Genomic DNA, 18,337 nt, shown 5'->3' on the forward strand with positions numbered 1-18,337 from the left:
CGATGGTTTGCCTTACCTATTGGTCGTTTGTTTATTTTCCCTCCTTTATATTTTGTTTGAGCCTCTGGCTGCAAAGGCCTAGGAAAGGTGGCTTGGAATCTGCAAGAGCTGGCTGCAGTTTTCTTTGCAGTGATTGGTCAAAGAGTGCAACATCTTAGGACCACCCTTTTTACCAGGGTCTAGTCTCCATTTTAGAGTTTCATTCTGGCTATAGTCTTCCAACGTGCTGGAGCTGTGCAAGGCTAACTGGGACAAATCATCCTCAAAACCAGGCCAATCTAAGCCTATCCAAATTAGATAAGTATTGAATTATATTGATCTGGAATAGGAAATCTAGTTAGAGGAGCAGAGTTATTCCATCGCTTCTAGAACTAATCTTTGCTGTAAAGATAGGGAAGGAAAGAGTTTCTCCTTCTAATATAGGCAGCGTGATTAGGGTATAGTGGTTTTATAATCACTTTTGCCTTCTGGAACCAGGGATAATTCTGTGACTAAAACCCATAGAAATTTGTTTCATTTTCTGCAACTTTAAGATCTGTGCCAGGTTTACAACCTTGTATGAATAAACATCCTTTTTTGAAGTTATCCAGACTCAGTCGTTCAATATCTATAGGACAGCTTATAGGGATTTGCAGTTCGCCCGGATAAAGGACAGCACGTTTCAGTTTTATAGCTTTTTATTGTCCGGCGGACGGCACAGTTTTGAGGTCGATCAGCGGTTTTTCCGCTTCAGCTAGCTTGCACGGCTTTATAGTTTTTTATAGTTTAGGAAGTTTTAGTATAGGCTGCGGCTTTTCCGCCTGAGCTCAGTCTGCATACCTAAAGACTCTACCAGCGTCTGAGGCAGTGGAGCCCGCTCTCAGACCTGAAGGAGTCAAATAGTGGGGCTCTATTTCCTTGCTATTTGGCTCGCGTGTGCGCACGTAGCCCAGTGGCTTTCTGGGTTTGCACAGGCTGTGCAGTTCCCAGCAACGTCCAGGGCTCCCTCGGCGGTAGACCTCGAGCCGCGGAGCACCAGCGACAGTTCTTTGGCTGGCTCTGAGGCGTGAAGCCCACCAGAACCAGGCTAGAACCTGGACAGGCCTGGCAACGCTGCTGCGAGTTCGGCCGGAGCACTCAACCGGCTTTGACAGCCTCTTCATCAGGAGTTCGGCCGGAGCACTCGGCCGGCTTTGACCTGCCTCATGGTCCGGCGGTGGTGACCTGCCTCATCGTCCTGCGGTGGTGACCTGCCTCATTGACCTGCGGCGGTGACCTGCCTCATCGTCCTGCGGTGGTGACCTGCCTCATCGTCCTGCGGTGGTGACCTGCCTCATCGTCCTGCGGTGGTGACCTGCCTCATCGTCCTGCGGTGGTGACCTGCCTCATCGTCCTGCGGTGGTGACCTGCTTCATCGACCTGCGGTGGTGACCTCCCTTCACAGCGGGGAGGAGGCGTCTCTTCTCTCCTCCTTTCCAAAGCCAGCCTCGGTGCTCCTTCGGCGGCAGGCCTCGAGCCGCAGAGCACGAGGTGCTTGAAAATTTGGCGAAGTCGCCATTTTGGCAGTTTACGTCACTCGGGCAAGGGAGGTATCAAGTGGCAAGTTGCTGTCAGTTGACATTTTGCAGCTTGCCCACCAAAGTCTGGCGCCAAAGGTCACAATCTTTGTAAAGTATAGTTACTTAGTGATATATATTGCTATGGTTAAGTGCTGTGAATTGTATTATATATTGAATTTGCTTTTATTGTAAATTTACTTGCAGGTATATTGCATTTGCCTTTGTTGTAAATTTACTTGCTATTAAGAATACATAATGTCTATGCAATTCCAAGATGATACAGATGGCGTACCTCCTTCTGAGGCTGAAAGTAGGAATGAAAGGCCCCAAAGGATAAAGCACCCTTCAGCCAAAATGCTAGCCCATCTAATAGACGAAAAGGAGCTCCTCCATGTGAGGTTAGGTTCGGCATGGGAGCGCATCACAACATTAATGGACAGAATAGAGAGCTTGGGTATCACAAGGGTGCCAGCCATATTACAGACAGACCTCGAAGAAGCCTTCGGTCTTTGGAGGGGTTTAGTGTCTAAGATAGTCCAGGTCCTCGAGCGCATTAACGCCAAGGATTCAGAGTTAGAAATAGGGAGTGTTTTAGCTGACACTAATGAGAAAGAAAATAGGGTGAGGGCAATCCTAGCTTCCTTATGCAGCCATGAGACCAATCTTTTAAAATCACCTGCTGTGGCACTTAGTCTTAAGTCCAACCGCTCTAGCCAGGTATCTAAACTAAGGGAGTGTGCATCGTCTAAACACAGCCACTCTAGCAAGTCTTCTGCTGCTGGGAGTGCCATCTCTTCCCTAGCTGCCTTGCACATTAAGGAGGCTGCACGTCTGGAGCTAAAGAGCAAGGTAGCGGGGGTGGAGGCTGATGCTAAGGCAGCTGATCTCACCCTTCCCTTTAAAGAAGAAGAGCAACGACTGCAAATAGAACAGGCCCGTAGACAAAGCGAAATGCAAATGGAACAGGCCCGTAGACAAAGCGAAATGCAAATGGAACAGGCCCAAAGACAAAGCGAAATGCAAATAGAACAGGCCCGTAGACAAAGCGAAATGCAAATAGAACAGGCCCGTATAGAGATGCTTAGAATAAAGATGGATGCCGCAGCCAAAAGGGTAAGGGCTGAGACGTTGGCCAAGGCCCTAATTGAGCCACTCACAGAAGAAAATGTAAGCCAGTTACCAATACAGGACCCTTCTGCCAAAGTGTTTGCGCACCTTGGCAGCATGTACAGCCAGTTTTCGGATGAGGAACAGGGAGACTTCTCTCCTTACCCAGAGCAGGGCCCCAAAGTCACTTTTGAGTTTCCTGCAGAGCAGAGCGTCATAGCGGGGAGCTCACCCTTGCTCGAGCTACCTGTGCCTCCTGCTAAAACCCTAGGTCAGTCAATCAGGGCCTCAAGGCCGAGTGCTAGTTGGCCCCTACAGACAGCTGCACAGGGAACCATCGATTCGTCAGTGGTCGATGTCATCCCTCCAAGAGGCCAAAGGTTGACGCAAGGTACACGGTGGGAGTCCACTCCACAACAGCAAACTCCTCAATTGTTCCCTTCGACGCCAGAGTCCCAGCTTGTCTCCATCATCAGAAGCCCCAGAAGAGATCTTAAGGACAAGGGTGTCGAAAAGTTTTCGGACAAGCCTGAGGAATTTCTTCTCTGGAAGGCCACCTTCCAGAGAGCAATCAGAGACTTAAAGTTATTGCCTGAGGAAGAACTGACTCTTCTGGCTGCATGGTTGGGCCCAGCCTCATCCTCACAAGTTAAGAAGATCTACGCAGCCCACGTAGCCGATCCCGACAAAGCCCTGGAAAAGGCCTGGGCCAGGTTGCAGCAGAGGTATGGGGCCAGCACAGAGATTGAAGCATCTCTTATGGACAAGCTCCAAAGGTTCCCAGCTTTAAAACTCAAAGACTTCAAACTCTTGTGGGACCTCAGCGATCTCCTTGCGGAATTAGAGTCGGCCAAGGAGAATCCAGAACTGCCCGGTTTGAAGTGCCTCGATCAGCACCTGTCCCAGAGGCAGATCTTGACCAAGCTGCCCTTCACTTTGCAAGAACGCTGGGGACAGGAGGTCTTCAACTACAAGGAGGCCCACTCCCAGGCATACCCTCCATTTTCTCATTTGGTCCAGTTCATCACCAGGGCAGCCAGAGAAAGGAATGATCCACAGACGGGCCTCCCCACCTTATACCAAGGGACCCAGCCAGAGAAGGCACCTGAAGTGGACAAGAAACCACCTAGAGAGGCCAATAGACCTGTCAGCGTAAAGGCAGTCGAAACTCAACACAAGACTGACGAACCCAGGTCGGAGGTAAAGGAGTTGCTTTGCCCTATTCACCAAAAGCCTCACAGCTTGGCCAACTGCAGGGAGTTTAGTAGAAAGACATACAAAGAAAGGCAACAGCTAGTTCAAAAGCAGGGAATCTGCTTTAGATGCTGTGGAGCAACTCCACACTTTGCATCCAACTGCAAAGAAAACATCAAGTGTGAGAAATGCAACAGCCTCAAGCATTGCACCGCAATGCACAACTCCAATATCATCTCCCACCCCAAAGAGAACGCTTCACCAAAAGAAAAGTCAGCAGTCGAAGACACCGACAAGCCAGCCGCACCAGAGATGCAGGTGGAAGTTTCAGCAGTCGCCTGTACAGAGCTGTGTTCTGACTCGCACCAGTACAGAGTTTGTCATCCTATCTGCCTAGCGGATGTATATCCAGCCAAGAGCCCTTGGCTTAGAAAGAGACTCTATGTGGCCCTGGATTCACAGAGCGACGCCTCCCTGGCTACTCCAGAGTTCTTCCGCATGTTTGACCTTAAAACCAAGATGGTCGACTACACTATGACTACGTGTGCAGGAAAAAAGAAGTTGCAGGGTCGCATAGCATCTGGCTTCGTTGTCTCCTCTTGCGACCAGAAGAGACAGTTCAAGTTGCCAGACCTGATTGAGTGTTCCTCTATTCCCCGGAACAAAAGGCAGATTGTCACCAGAGAAGTTGTGGAGGCTCATCCACATTTGCGACGGTTAAAGAATGCTATACCAGCCTTTCAGCCAGATGTGGACATTGCCCTTTTGCTTGGCTCGGACTGCCCGAGCTTGTTCTGTGTGAACGACCAAGTTAAAGGACCTCCAGGTGCACCTATCGCACAACAATTGCCATTAGGCTGGACAGTCATAGGCCCAGTGTGCATAAACAAGATGCACCCACCATCGTCGTTGGACTCCAATCAAGCACAGGTGCTTAAAGGTGGACGTCCTACACTTGTGCGCAGTTGCCTAAGTCACATCTCAGTCTACTGCCAAGCAATAACTCCAGAGTATTCCTCCATCTTCAAAGTCTCTGAGAGAGACGAAGCCATAGCGCTCTCGAAAGATGAGCAAAGGTTTTCGGATATTATGAATGCTCAAGTCTCACGAAGTGCAGAGGTGAAAGTTTGCAAGACAACCACAGAAATCAAGATGGGCCAAAGATCTTGTCTGGAACGACACCATTTTGAACGTTTTTCGGAATGGCACAGTCTTCTTAGAGCAGTTGCTAGGCTTATACATCGCTTAGTCTGCAAAGATAGTCAGCCTTTGCAAGTTCAGGACATGTTGAAGGCTAAGGGAGTAATATTCAGGTCAGTTCAGAGGCATGAGTTTAGTCTAGAAATAGCCAGGTTAGAACAAGGGCTTGACACCCCCAGCCGGAGTTTCTTGCGTGAGTTAAACCCATTTCTAGACAAGGAGGGCATTTTAAGAGTGGGAGGGAGGTTAGCTAAGGCTAAACTCAAAGTGTGTACAAAGAACCCCATCATTGTACCCCCCAATAGCCATATTGCTTTGTTGTTGGTTCGTCACTACCATGAGAAAATCCATCATCAAGGTAGAACTCTGACTGAGGCGACCCTTAGAAATGAAGGCCTGTGGGTGGTAAATGCTAAAAGTTTGGTCAGCAGTGTTATTTTTAAGTGTGTCAAATGTCGGCGACTCAGAGTCAGCTGATGGCTGAGTTACCTCAGGACAGGACTTTGACAGACCCCCCCTTTTCCCATGTGGGAATCGATGTGTTTGGTCCTTGGGAGGTTGTCACTAGGAAAACCAGGGGTGGTGTTGTAAATAACAAAAGATGTGAGGTTTTGTTTACTTGTTTGTCAGTACGAGCTGTCCATATAGAGGTTGCAGAGGGAATGGACACTTCATCATTCATAAATGCATTGAAAAGGTTCATAGCCCTCAGAGGGCCAATTAAGTTAATTTGGTCGGACTGTGGCACCAATTTTGCATGTGCAGACCTTAGCCAACCACTTCTGGAAGAGGTGGAAGGCCGAATACTTAAGCCAGCTTCCAACCAGAAGACTCTGGCAAACCCAAAGGACAATGCCAAGGTGGGAAACCTTGTGTTGCCAAAGGACAAAGACTTGCCCCGCTATGCCTGGCCTATGGGCATTATACTAAAGACCTTTCCTTGCCCTGACGGTAAGGTTAGAAAAGTTCAAGTAAAGACTCATAGTAAGGACAAAATGTCTGTCCTGGACAGACCAATTAGTGACCTCGTGTTGCTTATTGGAGATGTTTAAAGTTCTAGTGTTTGTATTGTTGTGTATACAAAGGTGTTTGTATGTTTTTGATTGGTAAATTCCCACATCCTGGGAATTTAGCGGGGAGTGTTCCGTCCCCCAGGACGATGGTTTGCCTTACCTATTGGTCGTTTGTTTATTTTCCCTCCTTTATATTTTGTTTGAGCCTCTGGCTGCAAAGGCCTAGGAAAGGTGGCTTGGAATCTGCAAGAGCTGGCTGCAGTTTTCTTTGCAGTGATTGGTCAAAGAGTGCAACATCTTAGGACCACCCTTTTTACCAGGGTCTAGTCTCCATTTTAGAGTTTCATTCTGGCTATAGTCTTCCAACGTGCTGGAGCTGTGCAAGGCTAACTGGGACAAATCATCCTCAAAACCAGGCCAATCTAAGCCTATCCAAATTAGATAAGTATTGAATTATATTGATCTGGAATAGGAAATCTAGTTAGAGGAGCAGAGTTATTCCATCGCTTCTAGAACTAATCTTTGCTGTAAAGATAGGGAAGGAAAGAGTTTCTCCTTCTAATATAGGCAGCGTGATTAGGGTATAGTGGTTTTATAATCACTTTTGCCTTCTGGAACCAGGGATAATTCTGTGACTAAAACCCATAGAAATTTGTTTCATTTTCTGCAACTTTAAGATCTGTGCCAGGTTTACAACCTTGTATGAATAAACATCCTTTTTTGAAGTTATCCAGACTCAGTCGTTCAATATCTATAGGACAGCTTATAGGGATTTGCAGTTCGCCCGGATAAAGGACAGCACGTTTCAGTTTTATAGCTTTTTATTGTCCGGCGGACGGCACAAGAAGAGTGTCCAAAATTAAAGTCAAGTGTTTTGGCTGTGGAAAAGATGAGTTCATCAACAAAGCCTTAAATTATTAGCTTTTCCCTTCTGGAAGCAAGCAGCTCTATTCAACATGCACTGGCAGGAATATGAGGTGCTGTTTACTCATTCTTGGCTTATGATGACGAGCGATTTTTGAAAGCTGCTTCTTAATGTTTGACTGTTTTGTAGGTTAAAAATGCCATGTTAGCAGGAGCTAAAGGGATTATCCTTTACTCAGACCCTGCGGATTACTGCGCTCCCGGAGTCAAGCCTTATCCAGGTGGGTGGAATCTTCCCGGAGGAGGAGTTCAGCGAGGAAATGTGCTAAATCTCAACGGGGCAGGAGATCCTCTCACTCCAGGCTATCCAGCCAAAGGTGGGTGAGTAGAGTTGACAGTTCATAATCATTCCAGGCCATGAGGTTTCCAATAATCCCCAGTCATCAGGGCACTGTGGATTCTGGAAGGTGCAGCGTGCATCAACTCTGTACAATTAATACTTTAATTGCCATGGCTCAGTGCTATGGAATCCTGGGATTTGTAGCCTAGATCTTAATGGAAGTTACTTTGTGTATTTGAAATGGTATTGCTTGTTAGTAGTGCCTTGTGTCCTTGGTCCCAACATGGCCAAAAAAGGAAGTAACCTCTTCCTATATTGATATCCTCATAGACCAGTGGTTCCCAACCTTTGGTCCATCCAGTGTTTTGGACTTCAACTCCCTGATGCCCATGCCAGCTTGGAGAATTGTAAGGAGTTTTGGAGGCTGAAGTCCAGATACCTGGAGGACCAAACCACTGCTCTAAACTTCTTTAACTGACAACCAAAGTAACACCTTAGCCAAAATGTACTGTAGAGCTGTGACTCTAAAATCTTTTCTTCTTCTATAGAATTTTGTAACATCTTTACCTTGGTTTCTCAGAATACACCTTCAGGTATGAGACGAAGGATGGAGTAGGGATTCCCAAAATCCCAGTTCACCCCATCAGTTACAACGATGCTGAGATGCTATTACAGTATGTAGATGTTGCTGTCTTTGCCAAAAAACAGAGCCGTCTTATACAGATGAGTATCACTTATCTGGAAATGTAAAATCCAAAATGCCCCAAAATCCAAAATTATCCATATGGATGGTTGAGATACTGACGCTGTTGCTTTCTGATTGTCCAAGATATACAAACTGTGTTTCATGTGCAAAATTGTTAAAATCTTGTGTATAAATTTGTGTTTAGGCTATGTGTATCAGGTCTATATGAAACATCTCTTGTGTCCCAATCTTTTAACATATGTAATTATTCATAAACTTATATTCCAAATTCTAAAAAAATCTGAAACCAAAAACTTTTCAAGTCTCAAACATTTTGGATAAGGGATGCTCAAGCTGTATTGCTATTTTAGAATGAACTAGTCTGTTTTTTAAAACCGGTTATTTGTATTAGAGGATAAATCTAGAATGAGTTTTGAGATGTTATAATTAAGGCCAGTAAGTCACACTTAATGAAACCCACACATATAAGACAAGCAGAGGATTGCTAGTGCAGGCCACAGAACTTCCAGTTAGATAGCATGAAGGTTTCCCATAACTTCAGTGAAGACCAATAAAATAAAAATAAAACTCATTATGTGAAAGTGATCACCTACAGTCCCTTATAAAGGAAAAATGCCACTATTCTTGGACAAATGGTGATTATTAGCTATAAAGGTGTATATGGCTCAGGTGCATGTTATCTGAAGGATTATACTCTTCCCAAATTAGTCTGCCTGTGTTTTGAGATCTTCTGGGGAGGCCCTTCTCTCTGTCCCACCACCATCACAGGTACATTTAGCAAGAAGACAGACAGGCCTTTTTGATCCCTGCTTCACAAATCTGGAACTTTTTTCCCATAGAGATTAGACTGACGTTGTCTTTACTATCCTGCCGTAATCACAAAGCACATTGAAAGAGACTTCCATAGATTGCATCTACATAGTAGAATTCATGCAGTTTGACACCACTATAGACACCATGACTCAATGTGATGGAACTATAGAAATTTTAGTTTACAGGGTCTATCACCTTCTTCCAAAGAATGCTGATGGTGTCAAACTGCATTATTTTTGCCATGTAGGTGCACCAATCATGTTCGCTATGATCTATGTTTGTTGTGTATTGGTTTTTTTTTGTAACAGTCATACTGTTAGTTGCTTTGAATTCTAATAGCTTCATTATATTTTAAAATGTTCCTGATGTTTTACTATATCTATTTTAGTTTTTCAAAACTTTCTTGAATCACTGATAGGGGGGAGGGATTGAGGTTAGAATGATTGGGAGGTAGTGTCTGCAATCTTGGGGAGAATCTCATGCTTCGCAGAAATACCGTTTAAAAAAGGCATCTCTCTTGAAAAGTGGCCCTGATGAAGGCAAGAGAGTGCAATGAACAGTGAGAGATTTGTGAGGAATGGTGTACCATTCATGGCTGGTTAATTGTTTTTCTATTCTAACCCTCAAAATCAGTCAGTCAGCATTTTATGTTCACTGTCCCTTCTCATTGCATTGGAGTATCTTCATTTTCTTTAGGTCTTTTTCTTCCTCTGTAAAGATTGTTTTTCTACTTTCCAAACCTTGAGCTTCCCTCTTACTTGATGCCACTTCCTTGCACAGGTGTGGTGCCGTAATTGGTGCTCATACCTGAATGTCCGAAGTAAAGGGAATTGTATTTAATTACAAGCTTCCCATAAGCAACACATAATTAAATGTTGGATCTTTCCCAACTTCTAATTTAGGAAGCAGTGTATTAAAGGAGTGGTGATGGTTTGTGTGAAATGACCTTACAAATATTGTTGGCTTGGATTTTACTGACACAGGTTCATCGGAGGATCCAAAGCTCCAGATGAAACTTGGAAGGGAAATCTGAATGTGTCCTATAATGTTGGGCCTGGGTTTTCAGGCACCTACTCTACAAGGTCAGTTGGATCACTTCTGCCATTGTGCTATATACCCAAACCATGTATGCTATTGAAGATGAAAACTATTGTTATTTTCTAGAAAGGGTTCTAAATCTATGTACTTGTTGTTGCTAAGATAAACCATTGCTATATGAAAAGTTAACTCATCTATAAATCCTACAGATTCAGGGTGAGTCTACTGCAGTGGTTCTCAACCTGGGGTCCCCAGATGTTTTTGGCTGTAAACTCCCAGAAATCCTAACAGCTGGTAAAATGGCTGGGATTTCTGGGAGTTTACGGCCAAAAACGTGTGGGAACACCAGTTTGAGAACCACTGGTCTACTGGCTGATAATTGTGAAGCCAGTGGACAAGCCATGAAGGTGGCCAAACACATCCTCCTGAGATGGTGGATGGTCCAACTGGGCCAAGACTGTGTTTGCTTTACTGGAGCATTAATTCATCTACCTCATTATACCCACTCCCAGCTGGCCATAGAGCTCTGTGTGAGCTCCTAGCTGTTGTGGGCACTCAAGGCTGACATTAATACAGGTGACCAAGAAGAAGGCAGGGGGTACTATGGCTTTCTGGGAGTGGCAATGATGGTATCATCTCTCTTTCCCTCTGTTGATAAGGAAATGGTTGTGGTGTCCTGTGTGGATACTGGACCAGTCCAAATCAGACCTGATTCAGTTGTCCTCACTGCTCCAAAGATGCGGAATGCTCAGGAATTTCAGAGAAACTCCAGAGCATCCCCTGACTGCCTGAAGTGAGGGCAAAACCAGATTAACCCAGTATAAGATACTCACTGGAAGTGAAAGAACATTGTGAAGACAGCTAGGAGTTAATTCAGGGTGAGTGTGGGCTTTCATACCCAGGTAGATGAGCCCTCAGTAAGAAGAGATGTGAAGTGAATGGTCTGTTTTTCCAAAAATTTCCCACACCATATATCAGGGCCGTAGCCAGAAAAAAAATTCGGGAGGGGTTTTGAAAATTTCGGGGGGGGGGGGTTGAACCCCTAGCACACACCTCTCCCCGCTACAAACCTGTCAATATCTGCTTGAAATAGTGCCTGGAGGGACTCTTAATGTTTTGCGTCTCATAGACTTAGCATGGGGATTTGGTTAACCAGTTAAAATTCATGAGTAAACCAGGTTTTTTTATAACCTGAAAAATTTCGGGGGGGGGGGGGTTGAACCCCTAAAACTGCCCCCTCGCTACAGGCCTGCCATATATTATACTCTCTGACATGTCACAGATGAAAAATGGGACATGTGTGGCCACTGGCTAGGCAACATCAGAGTAGGAGTTGCAGCCCACCACCTGCACAGTCCATGTTGGTGCGATGGCTTAGCCTAGATAACTCTACAAATGGCAGTGTAAATATGGACCCATTGTCTACAGTGGTTTGAACATTGGACTATGTCTCTGGAGACCAATGTTCAAATTACTACTCGGCCATGAAACCCACTAGATAGTCTTGGGAAAGTCATATTCTCCATGCTTCAGAGGAAGACAATAGCAAACCTCTTCTGAACATATCTTGCCAAGCATATGAGGGTTCAAATATCTGTTCAGTCATACACACCCACTAAGTGACCTTGGGCAAGTCACACTATCTCAACCTAAAAAGACAGCAATGGCCAACCTAGCTTCTCCCCTAAGCAATAAAACCAAACCTGCTCCATATAACAGCTGGTGCATTACTTGCTATTTATCTGTTGAATCTGGTGAGTTTGATTGACTTTCATGTGAGTTTTCACACATTATTTTCCCCTTTTTAATCTTTAGAAAAGTCCAAATGCACATTCATACTGTCAACCAGATTACACGAATATACAATGTTATTGGGACCATTAAAGGAGCTGTTGAACCTGGTGAGTTTTGGCTTCACGATTGCTGATTTTAAAGTGTTCTAATGTAAAATTGAAATGAATTTGGAAATGGGAGAAGTCCCAACTGACTCTTTGTTCCCCTTAGATGACTTTTTGACAGTGTGGGACATGAATGTAGGATACTGTGGTCTAAGATGAATAAAGTGGTTAAGTGCTCCACCTAGATTATAGCTCTTTGCTTTAACCAAGGTTAGAGAATGGACATTCTCTACATAAGTGTGGTATAATGGTTTGAGCATTGGATGAAGACTCTGGAGACCAGGGTTCAATTCCCTAGAAAACCATAGGAATCCATGAGGAGATCTTGGGTAAGTCAAATATTCTCAGCCCCAGAAAACCCCATGAAGGGCTGTCATGCACTGGAAATTACTTGAAGATACATAGCACTAAAAACAACAAGATGAGAGCAAAATGGATGCAGTTGTACTTATCATACTAATGATTGTCCCAAAGGCAACTAAATAGTGATTGAAAAGAATAATGGAATACAGTGGCTTTTGCTCTTATCTAGCATGGATATTCTTGTATTTTTAATAGTGCTGTTAATGGCAATACTTTGGGGATGGAGAGTTATCAGAACTATTGAAAAATTGAAATAATTTCTGTTGGTAATAAAGCCAAAACTGTAGATGGATGATTGCAGTCCTATCCTAGTTTTTTTATTGTACCATGGAATGAAAAATTGTATGTTTTAACTCCTTTGGTAGTTGCAGTCTTTGTACAATTTTGGGAAGGAGTAGAGAGCTTTTCGTTCCTTTCACTATCTTGAATATTAACTGTGGCTACATCTACACTGTCGAATTAATGCAATGTGACACTGCTTTAACTGTCATAGCAGAATGTTATCAGATAATGGGAGTTTTACAAGATCTTTAGCCTTCTCTGTCAAAGAGTGCCAGTGTTTGCTAAACGATAAGTCCCATGTTTCCATAGTTTTGAGCCATGGCAATTAAAGTGGTGCCAAATGACTTTAATGCTACAGTGTGGCTGTATCCTATGATGAGAAACATCTTAGTTGGATGATGGAATACATTCATGCCATCTTTTTTGTATAATAATGTCGTATATTTTCTGCCACACTTCTTTGTTTGATTGTTTAGAACCTCAATATATTTTCTGTTTTTGTTTTTGTTTTTTAAATGCTATGGACAGCCGGCCTTCCGTATCCTTGGATTTTCCATTCATGGCTTCAACTGTCCATGGCTTGAAAATATTAAAACAACAACAGCAACAAAACATCCAAAAATAAAGCTTGTTTTTGCCATTTTATATATGGGGCTATGCCAATTTATATAATGGTACCTTTGAATCCATGGAACCAAATCTCAGCAGACTCAGGGCACACTGTATTTTGTAGCTTTTTTTGTTCCAAATTCAGACATAACTTGTATAATCATCATCATCATTTCTATCTCACAATATTTAAATGAAGAAGAGTTTTCTATGGGCAAGATAAAGCTGCCAAATACATTTAGAGTTATATCCATCTCTTTGAATCTCTTCCTCTTTCTCTATCATTTTCCTCAGATAGGTATATCATCTTTGGGGGCCATAGAGACTCCTGGGTGTTTGGTGGCATCGACCCAACCACAGGGGCAGCTGTTCTTCAGGAAGCTGCAAGGAGTTTTGGCAACATGGTAAAGAAAGGTAAATGAGTAACACAAAAATATGAAATAGATGGGAGAGATATTGTATAAAACATGAAATTGACTGTAGAGAGATGTCGGGATTTCCTTAATCAAAGTTTGTCTAAAACATTTCCAATTACCACAGTTTGATACCACTTTAATAACGATAGTTTCATCCTACAGAATCCTAAGATCTGTAGTTTGGAGAGATGTTCACAATTTTGTTAGAGAACTCTGGTGCTCTTGTTAAAGGTAAAGGTAAAGGATTTCCCCTGACTCTGGGGGTTGGTGCTCATCTCCATTTCTAAGCCAAAGAGCCGGCGTTGTCCATAGACGCCTCCAAGGTCATGTGGCTGGAATAACTGCATGAAGTGTTGTTACCTTCCCACCTGGGTACCTATTGATCTACACACATTTGCTTGTTTTCGAACTGCTAGGTTGGCAGGAGCTGGGGCTAACAGTGGGAGCTCACTCTGCTCCCCGGATTCGAACCACTAATCTTTCGGTCAGCGAGTTCAGCAGCTCAGTGGTTTACCCTGCTGTGCCACCGGGGGCTAACTTGCTAAGGCAAGTTAATTCACTTTAGCAGGAAATTCCAAGTTTGGGTTGTGGTGAGTTTTCTGGGCTATATGGCCATGTTCCAGAAGCATCCTGTCCTGATGTTTCACCCACATCTATGGCAATGTGGGCAAAATGTCAGGAGAGAATGCTCCTGAAACATGACCACACAGCCTGGAAAACTCACCTAGTGATTCCACCATGAAAAGCTTCAACAACACAATTTCAACTCTCAGGAAACTCCAAATCCCAAAATTCTACAAGAAGAAACCATGAGAGTTGAAAAGGTATTGAACACTGAACACACTCTAACCTAAGACATTCCAGTTTAAAGCAACACTTCCATAGCTTAATGAAAATGCACTGTAGAGATATCCCCTGCTTTTCAGTGACTTGTGTTTTGTTGATCTGCTTTTTTGACAGCTCTAAATTATAGCCATATTCCATACTTTTGACCTCTTGTCTCCTTTTTTGACCACTGCTGCTACATTTTTGGCATGCTGGGTTGACTCAGTGCAATCTAGTGTTTGGTCTTGCATTGACAAGCTAAGAAAAACCTCAATTCCACTTTTCAACTAACTTATCACATAAGTGGAGCCTTCTTGTACATATAGCAGGTGTGGCTAACCATATGAAGGTGAGGAGGACACCTCTCTGCAGGCCCAATTTTTTTTTTGTGTCGGGAGTGACTTGAGAAACTGCAAGTTGCTTCTGGTGTGAGAGAATTGGCCGTCTACAAGGACGTTGCCCAGCGGACGCCCGGATGTTTTGATGTTTTTACCATCCTTGTGGGAGGCTTCTCTCATGTCCTACATGGAGCTGGAGTTGATAGAGAGAGCTCACCCATGCTCTCCCCGGGTTGGATTCGAACTAGCAACGTTCAGGTCAGCAACCCAACCTTCAAGTCATCAGTCCTGCCAGCACAAGGGTTTAACCCACTGCGCCATATAACATGCACCCTGAATCATTTCAGTTATTGGCCAAAACACTGGATATAGATTTTCCGTGTTGCACTTTGTCACATAATATGGCTTTAGTTTTCCTTTCTGTTCAAGCTTCCATAGGCTATATTGACTGTCACAGATTGGTGCAGTTTTCCAAAATATGTTTGTCTATCTTTATTTCACAAAAACCTCCAGCTTAATGTGATTAAAACCTGAAGCTTCATTCTATTGTCAGTTATCTCGGCCTGAACCCTACTGTTAATACCAACTGGAGTAGATTAATTGAAAATGAGTGGAACTTACATTTGTGTTGACTTACAGTTTCCATTGATTAAGTGGATGTATGGTATTTAGATCGAGAGTATGATTTTAGTCATTACTTTTTCTCCTAGTTTTGTTGCTATTGGTACCTGAAGTGTTGACTGGGTGTTTAAATGTCTGATTTTACTTATATTACAGTAGAGTCTCACTTATCCAACACTCGCTTATCCAATGTTCTGGATTATCCAATGCATTTTGTAGTCAATTTTTTCAATACATCGTGATATTTTGGTGCTAAATTCGTACATATAATAATTACTACATAGTATTACTGCATATTGAACTACTTATTCTGTCAAATTTGTTGTGTAACATGATGTTTTGGTGCTTAATTTGTAAAATCATAACCTAATTTGATATGTAATAGGCTTTTCCTTAATCCCTCCTTATTATCCAATATATTCGCTTATCCAACATTCTGCCAGCCCGTTTATGTTGGATAAGTGAGACTCTGCTGTACTTATTTTGTTTTTTTGGATAGCTTTATTACTCAATAAAATGAGACAATTTACTCAAATAACCTTGTCCAATGAACTTCCATGAAAATAAAGACAAATCAATGAGCATAAACAAAAAGTTATCAGAAGAAGCAGTGAAATTATTTTACAAACAAGGAAATCAGAAATAGATACTTCTGCAGAGTTGTTGTTTAAAGATAGGTCTTTGAATGTTCCAGGTAACAGTATTAAAAATTTAAATATCATTTTAAGATGAATTCAGGCTGAAATGTTAGGCTCATTTATCTAACAGAAAGCAGCATTACTAGTGAGTTGATACACATAAACCTGAATCCTCTGGTCATCTTGGGAAAATTATTACCTTAAATGTTTTGGCGAATGAAGGCCTAAAAGAAAAATAATTGATTATTTGATTATCTAGGTTGGAGGCCTAGAAGAACTATCATTTTTGCCAGCTGGGATGCAGAGGAATTTGGGTTATTAGGTTCAACAGAATGGGCAGAGGTAAGTGAGTATCCTTGCCCAAAATATCTACAGTAGACTCTCGCTTATCCAACTTTCACTTATCCAACGTTCTTTATTATCGAACGCAGTCTGCCTTTTCATAGTCAGTGTTTTTGTAGTAAATGTTTTCAATACATTGTGATGTTTTGGTGCTAAATTAGTAAATACAGTAATTACTACATAACGTTACCGTGTATTGAACAGTTTTTTTCTGTCATTTTGTTGTAAACCATGATGTTATGGTGCTTAATTTGTAAAATCGTAATGTAATTTGATGTTTGATGGGCTTTTCTTTAATCTCTCCTTATTATCCAACATTTTCATTTATCCAATGTTCTGCCGGCCAGTTTATGTTGGATAAGCAAGACTCTACTGTATAATGTTCAGTAAGGATTGTCTTTCCCTATAGTCAAGACTGGCCTTACTCTTAGATGTTGCCTGTTACTACCCTGTTGATTTCTTTATTATTTTTAATGCCATTGTAGGAGAATGCCAAGATTCTTCAGGCAAGAGCTGTGGCTTACATCAACACAGATTCTTCTATAGAAGGTGAATATTTTTTGACCATTTTCTGAAAACCTGCAAATTATGTTTTGGGTTTCAATTCCATATGGCTGACATTTGGAGAGATTGTGAGTCTTGCTGCTCAGCTAATTCAAATGAAGCTTTGACTGTTCATATGAATGGCCTTCTTAATTGCTCACCTAGGATGATGCAGGGTTGTTTCAAGATGATCAGCTAGCAGATCTTTGGTAATCTGAACAAAATTCATGAAATCATAAGGTTGGAAGGAACTGAAAGAGCCATCTGTTCCAACACAAAAATGCACTCCTGAGAGATATCTATCCAAACTCAGTTCAAAGACCTCCAAAGATAGAGAGTCCCTCACCATCCAAGTCACTCTATTCTACGGTTGAATTGCTCTCACAGCAAAAAGGATTAAGTTCTTCCTAAAGTTTAGGTGGAATCTCTCTTTTTTTAAAATTTGAATCCATTGGTTCATGTTCTCTGGAGACAGAAAGCAAGCTCATTCAAGAGAAATGATTTCATTTCCAAGGTCTTCTTACATCCTAGAAAATTTACAATGTATAGGTGGTAGATTAAAAAAAAAAAGAATGACCCCTTAGTGTCAAAATAAAGCAACTCCTATCTATGTTTTGATTTTAGGCAACTACACATTAAGAGTTGACTGCACTCCCCTTCTCAATCAGTTGGTGTATAATCTGACAAAAGAGGTACAACTAGTCTAGTTCATTTCTTCTTCTCTTTTTCCTCCTGGCTTTCTTCTGATATTTCTTTGATTTTCACATTTCTAGACCTTGGGTTTGGAAAAAAAAAGGCAAATCTTGCATCATTGCTTGTGCAGGAGGGATGTGTTTATAGAAACTATTTTCGATAAAGGTATTCAAACTGGATGTTGCAACCTGGTCCTAAACACATTGCCTCTTGAGTTCAGCAGGACCTATTTCTTGCTAAGTGTGGTTAGAACGGCACCTGGAGTGCTGAACGGTAGAGATGTGCAAAGCTTCAGTGGTCTGTTTCGTCATTTGGAGATGACAAATAAAAATCTCCCAATTACTAATCTTAGCAGGACCCCTCTGAAGCATTATGAAAAGAAATTGAAGTGCCGGAAATGTTTCTGAGAGATTAGTAAAGATTTGTTGTTTTGAAGTGTTTCACGCTGTGCTTTTTGAAAAAACTTTTTAAAATTGCTAAAAATCAATAGATGAACTGAAACTTTGCAGGATTTATGCCCTGTCTATATTATCCCATTGTGCAGAAATTCAAGGGGGTACCTCTTTTAGGTTTTTTCAAAAATGAATTTGTAAAAGCTTTTAAAATTTCCTTAAAATCACCAAAACCAAACATTGTGAAACTTGCTGCCTACAAACATGCCATGTTTTATCCCAATAGCCACAAAAACGACAAAGAAATGAGCCTTGAAAATTTCCCCATTGCTGCTAATGGAACAACTCTTAACAAAACAATTACAAAACTTCACAGTTTCGGATTACGAAATAAAATGGGAACTGTCTGAATCTTTACAAAAAGATAGAGGAGGCATCTGAATCTCCAAAATGAATTACTAATTATATTTCAGCCACTTCACACGCCTCTACTGAATGGAATATTATACTTGTTGGGAGTAAGCAATGACAATTTGAAAACATAAATAAGTGCCTTGGGGTTAT

General features: G+C 42.3%; 1 protein-coding gene across 1 annotated transcript in view; it reads left to right on the forward strand.

Moving 5' to 3' along the window:
• LOC100564848 (N-acetylated-alpha-linked acidic dipeptidase 2) overlaps positions 1 to 18,337 on the forward strand; it is a 50,859-nt gene that overhangs the window by 22,545 nt on the left and 9,977 nt on the right. Inside the window, exons 6-13 of the mRNA XM_003219350.4 lie at positions 7,107 to 7,293; positions 7,837 to 7,930; positions 9,759 to 9,857; positions 11,629 to 11,714; positions 13,260 to 13,379; positions 16,063 to 16,145; positions 16,631 to 16,694; positions 17,313 to 17,380. Coding sequence (XP_003219398.2) covers positions 7,107 to 7,293; positions 7,837 to 7,930; positions 9,759 to 9,857; positions 11,629 to 11,714; positions 13,260 to 13,379; positions 16,063 to 16,145; positions 16,631 to 16,694; positions 17,313 to 17,380 — 801 coding nt within the window. The remainder of the gene's footprint in view (positions 1 to 7,106; positions 7,294 to 7,836; positions 7,931 to 9,758; positions 9,858 to 11,628; positions 11,715 to 13,259; positions 13,380 to 16,062; positions 16,146 to 16,630; positions 16,695 to 17,312; positions 17,381 to 18,337) is intronic.

The sequence above is a fragment of the Anolis carolinensis genome, chromosome 3 (assembly GCF_035594765.1).
Source record: "Anolis carolinensis isolate JA03-04 chromosome 3, rAnoCar3.1.pri, whole genome shotgun sequence".
Classification (NCBI taxonomy): Eukaryota; Metazoa; Chordata; class Lepidosauria; order Squamata; family Dactyloidae; genus Anolis; species Anolis carolinensis.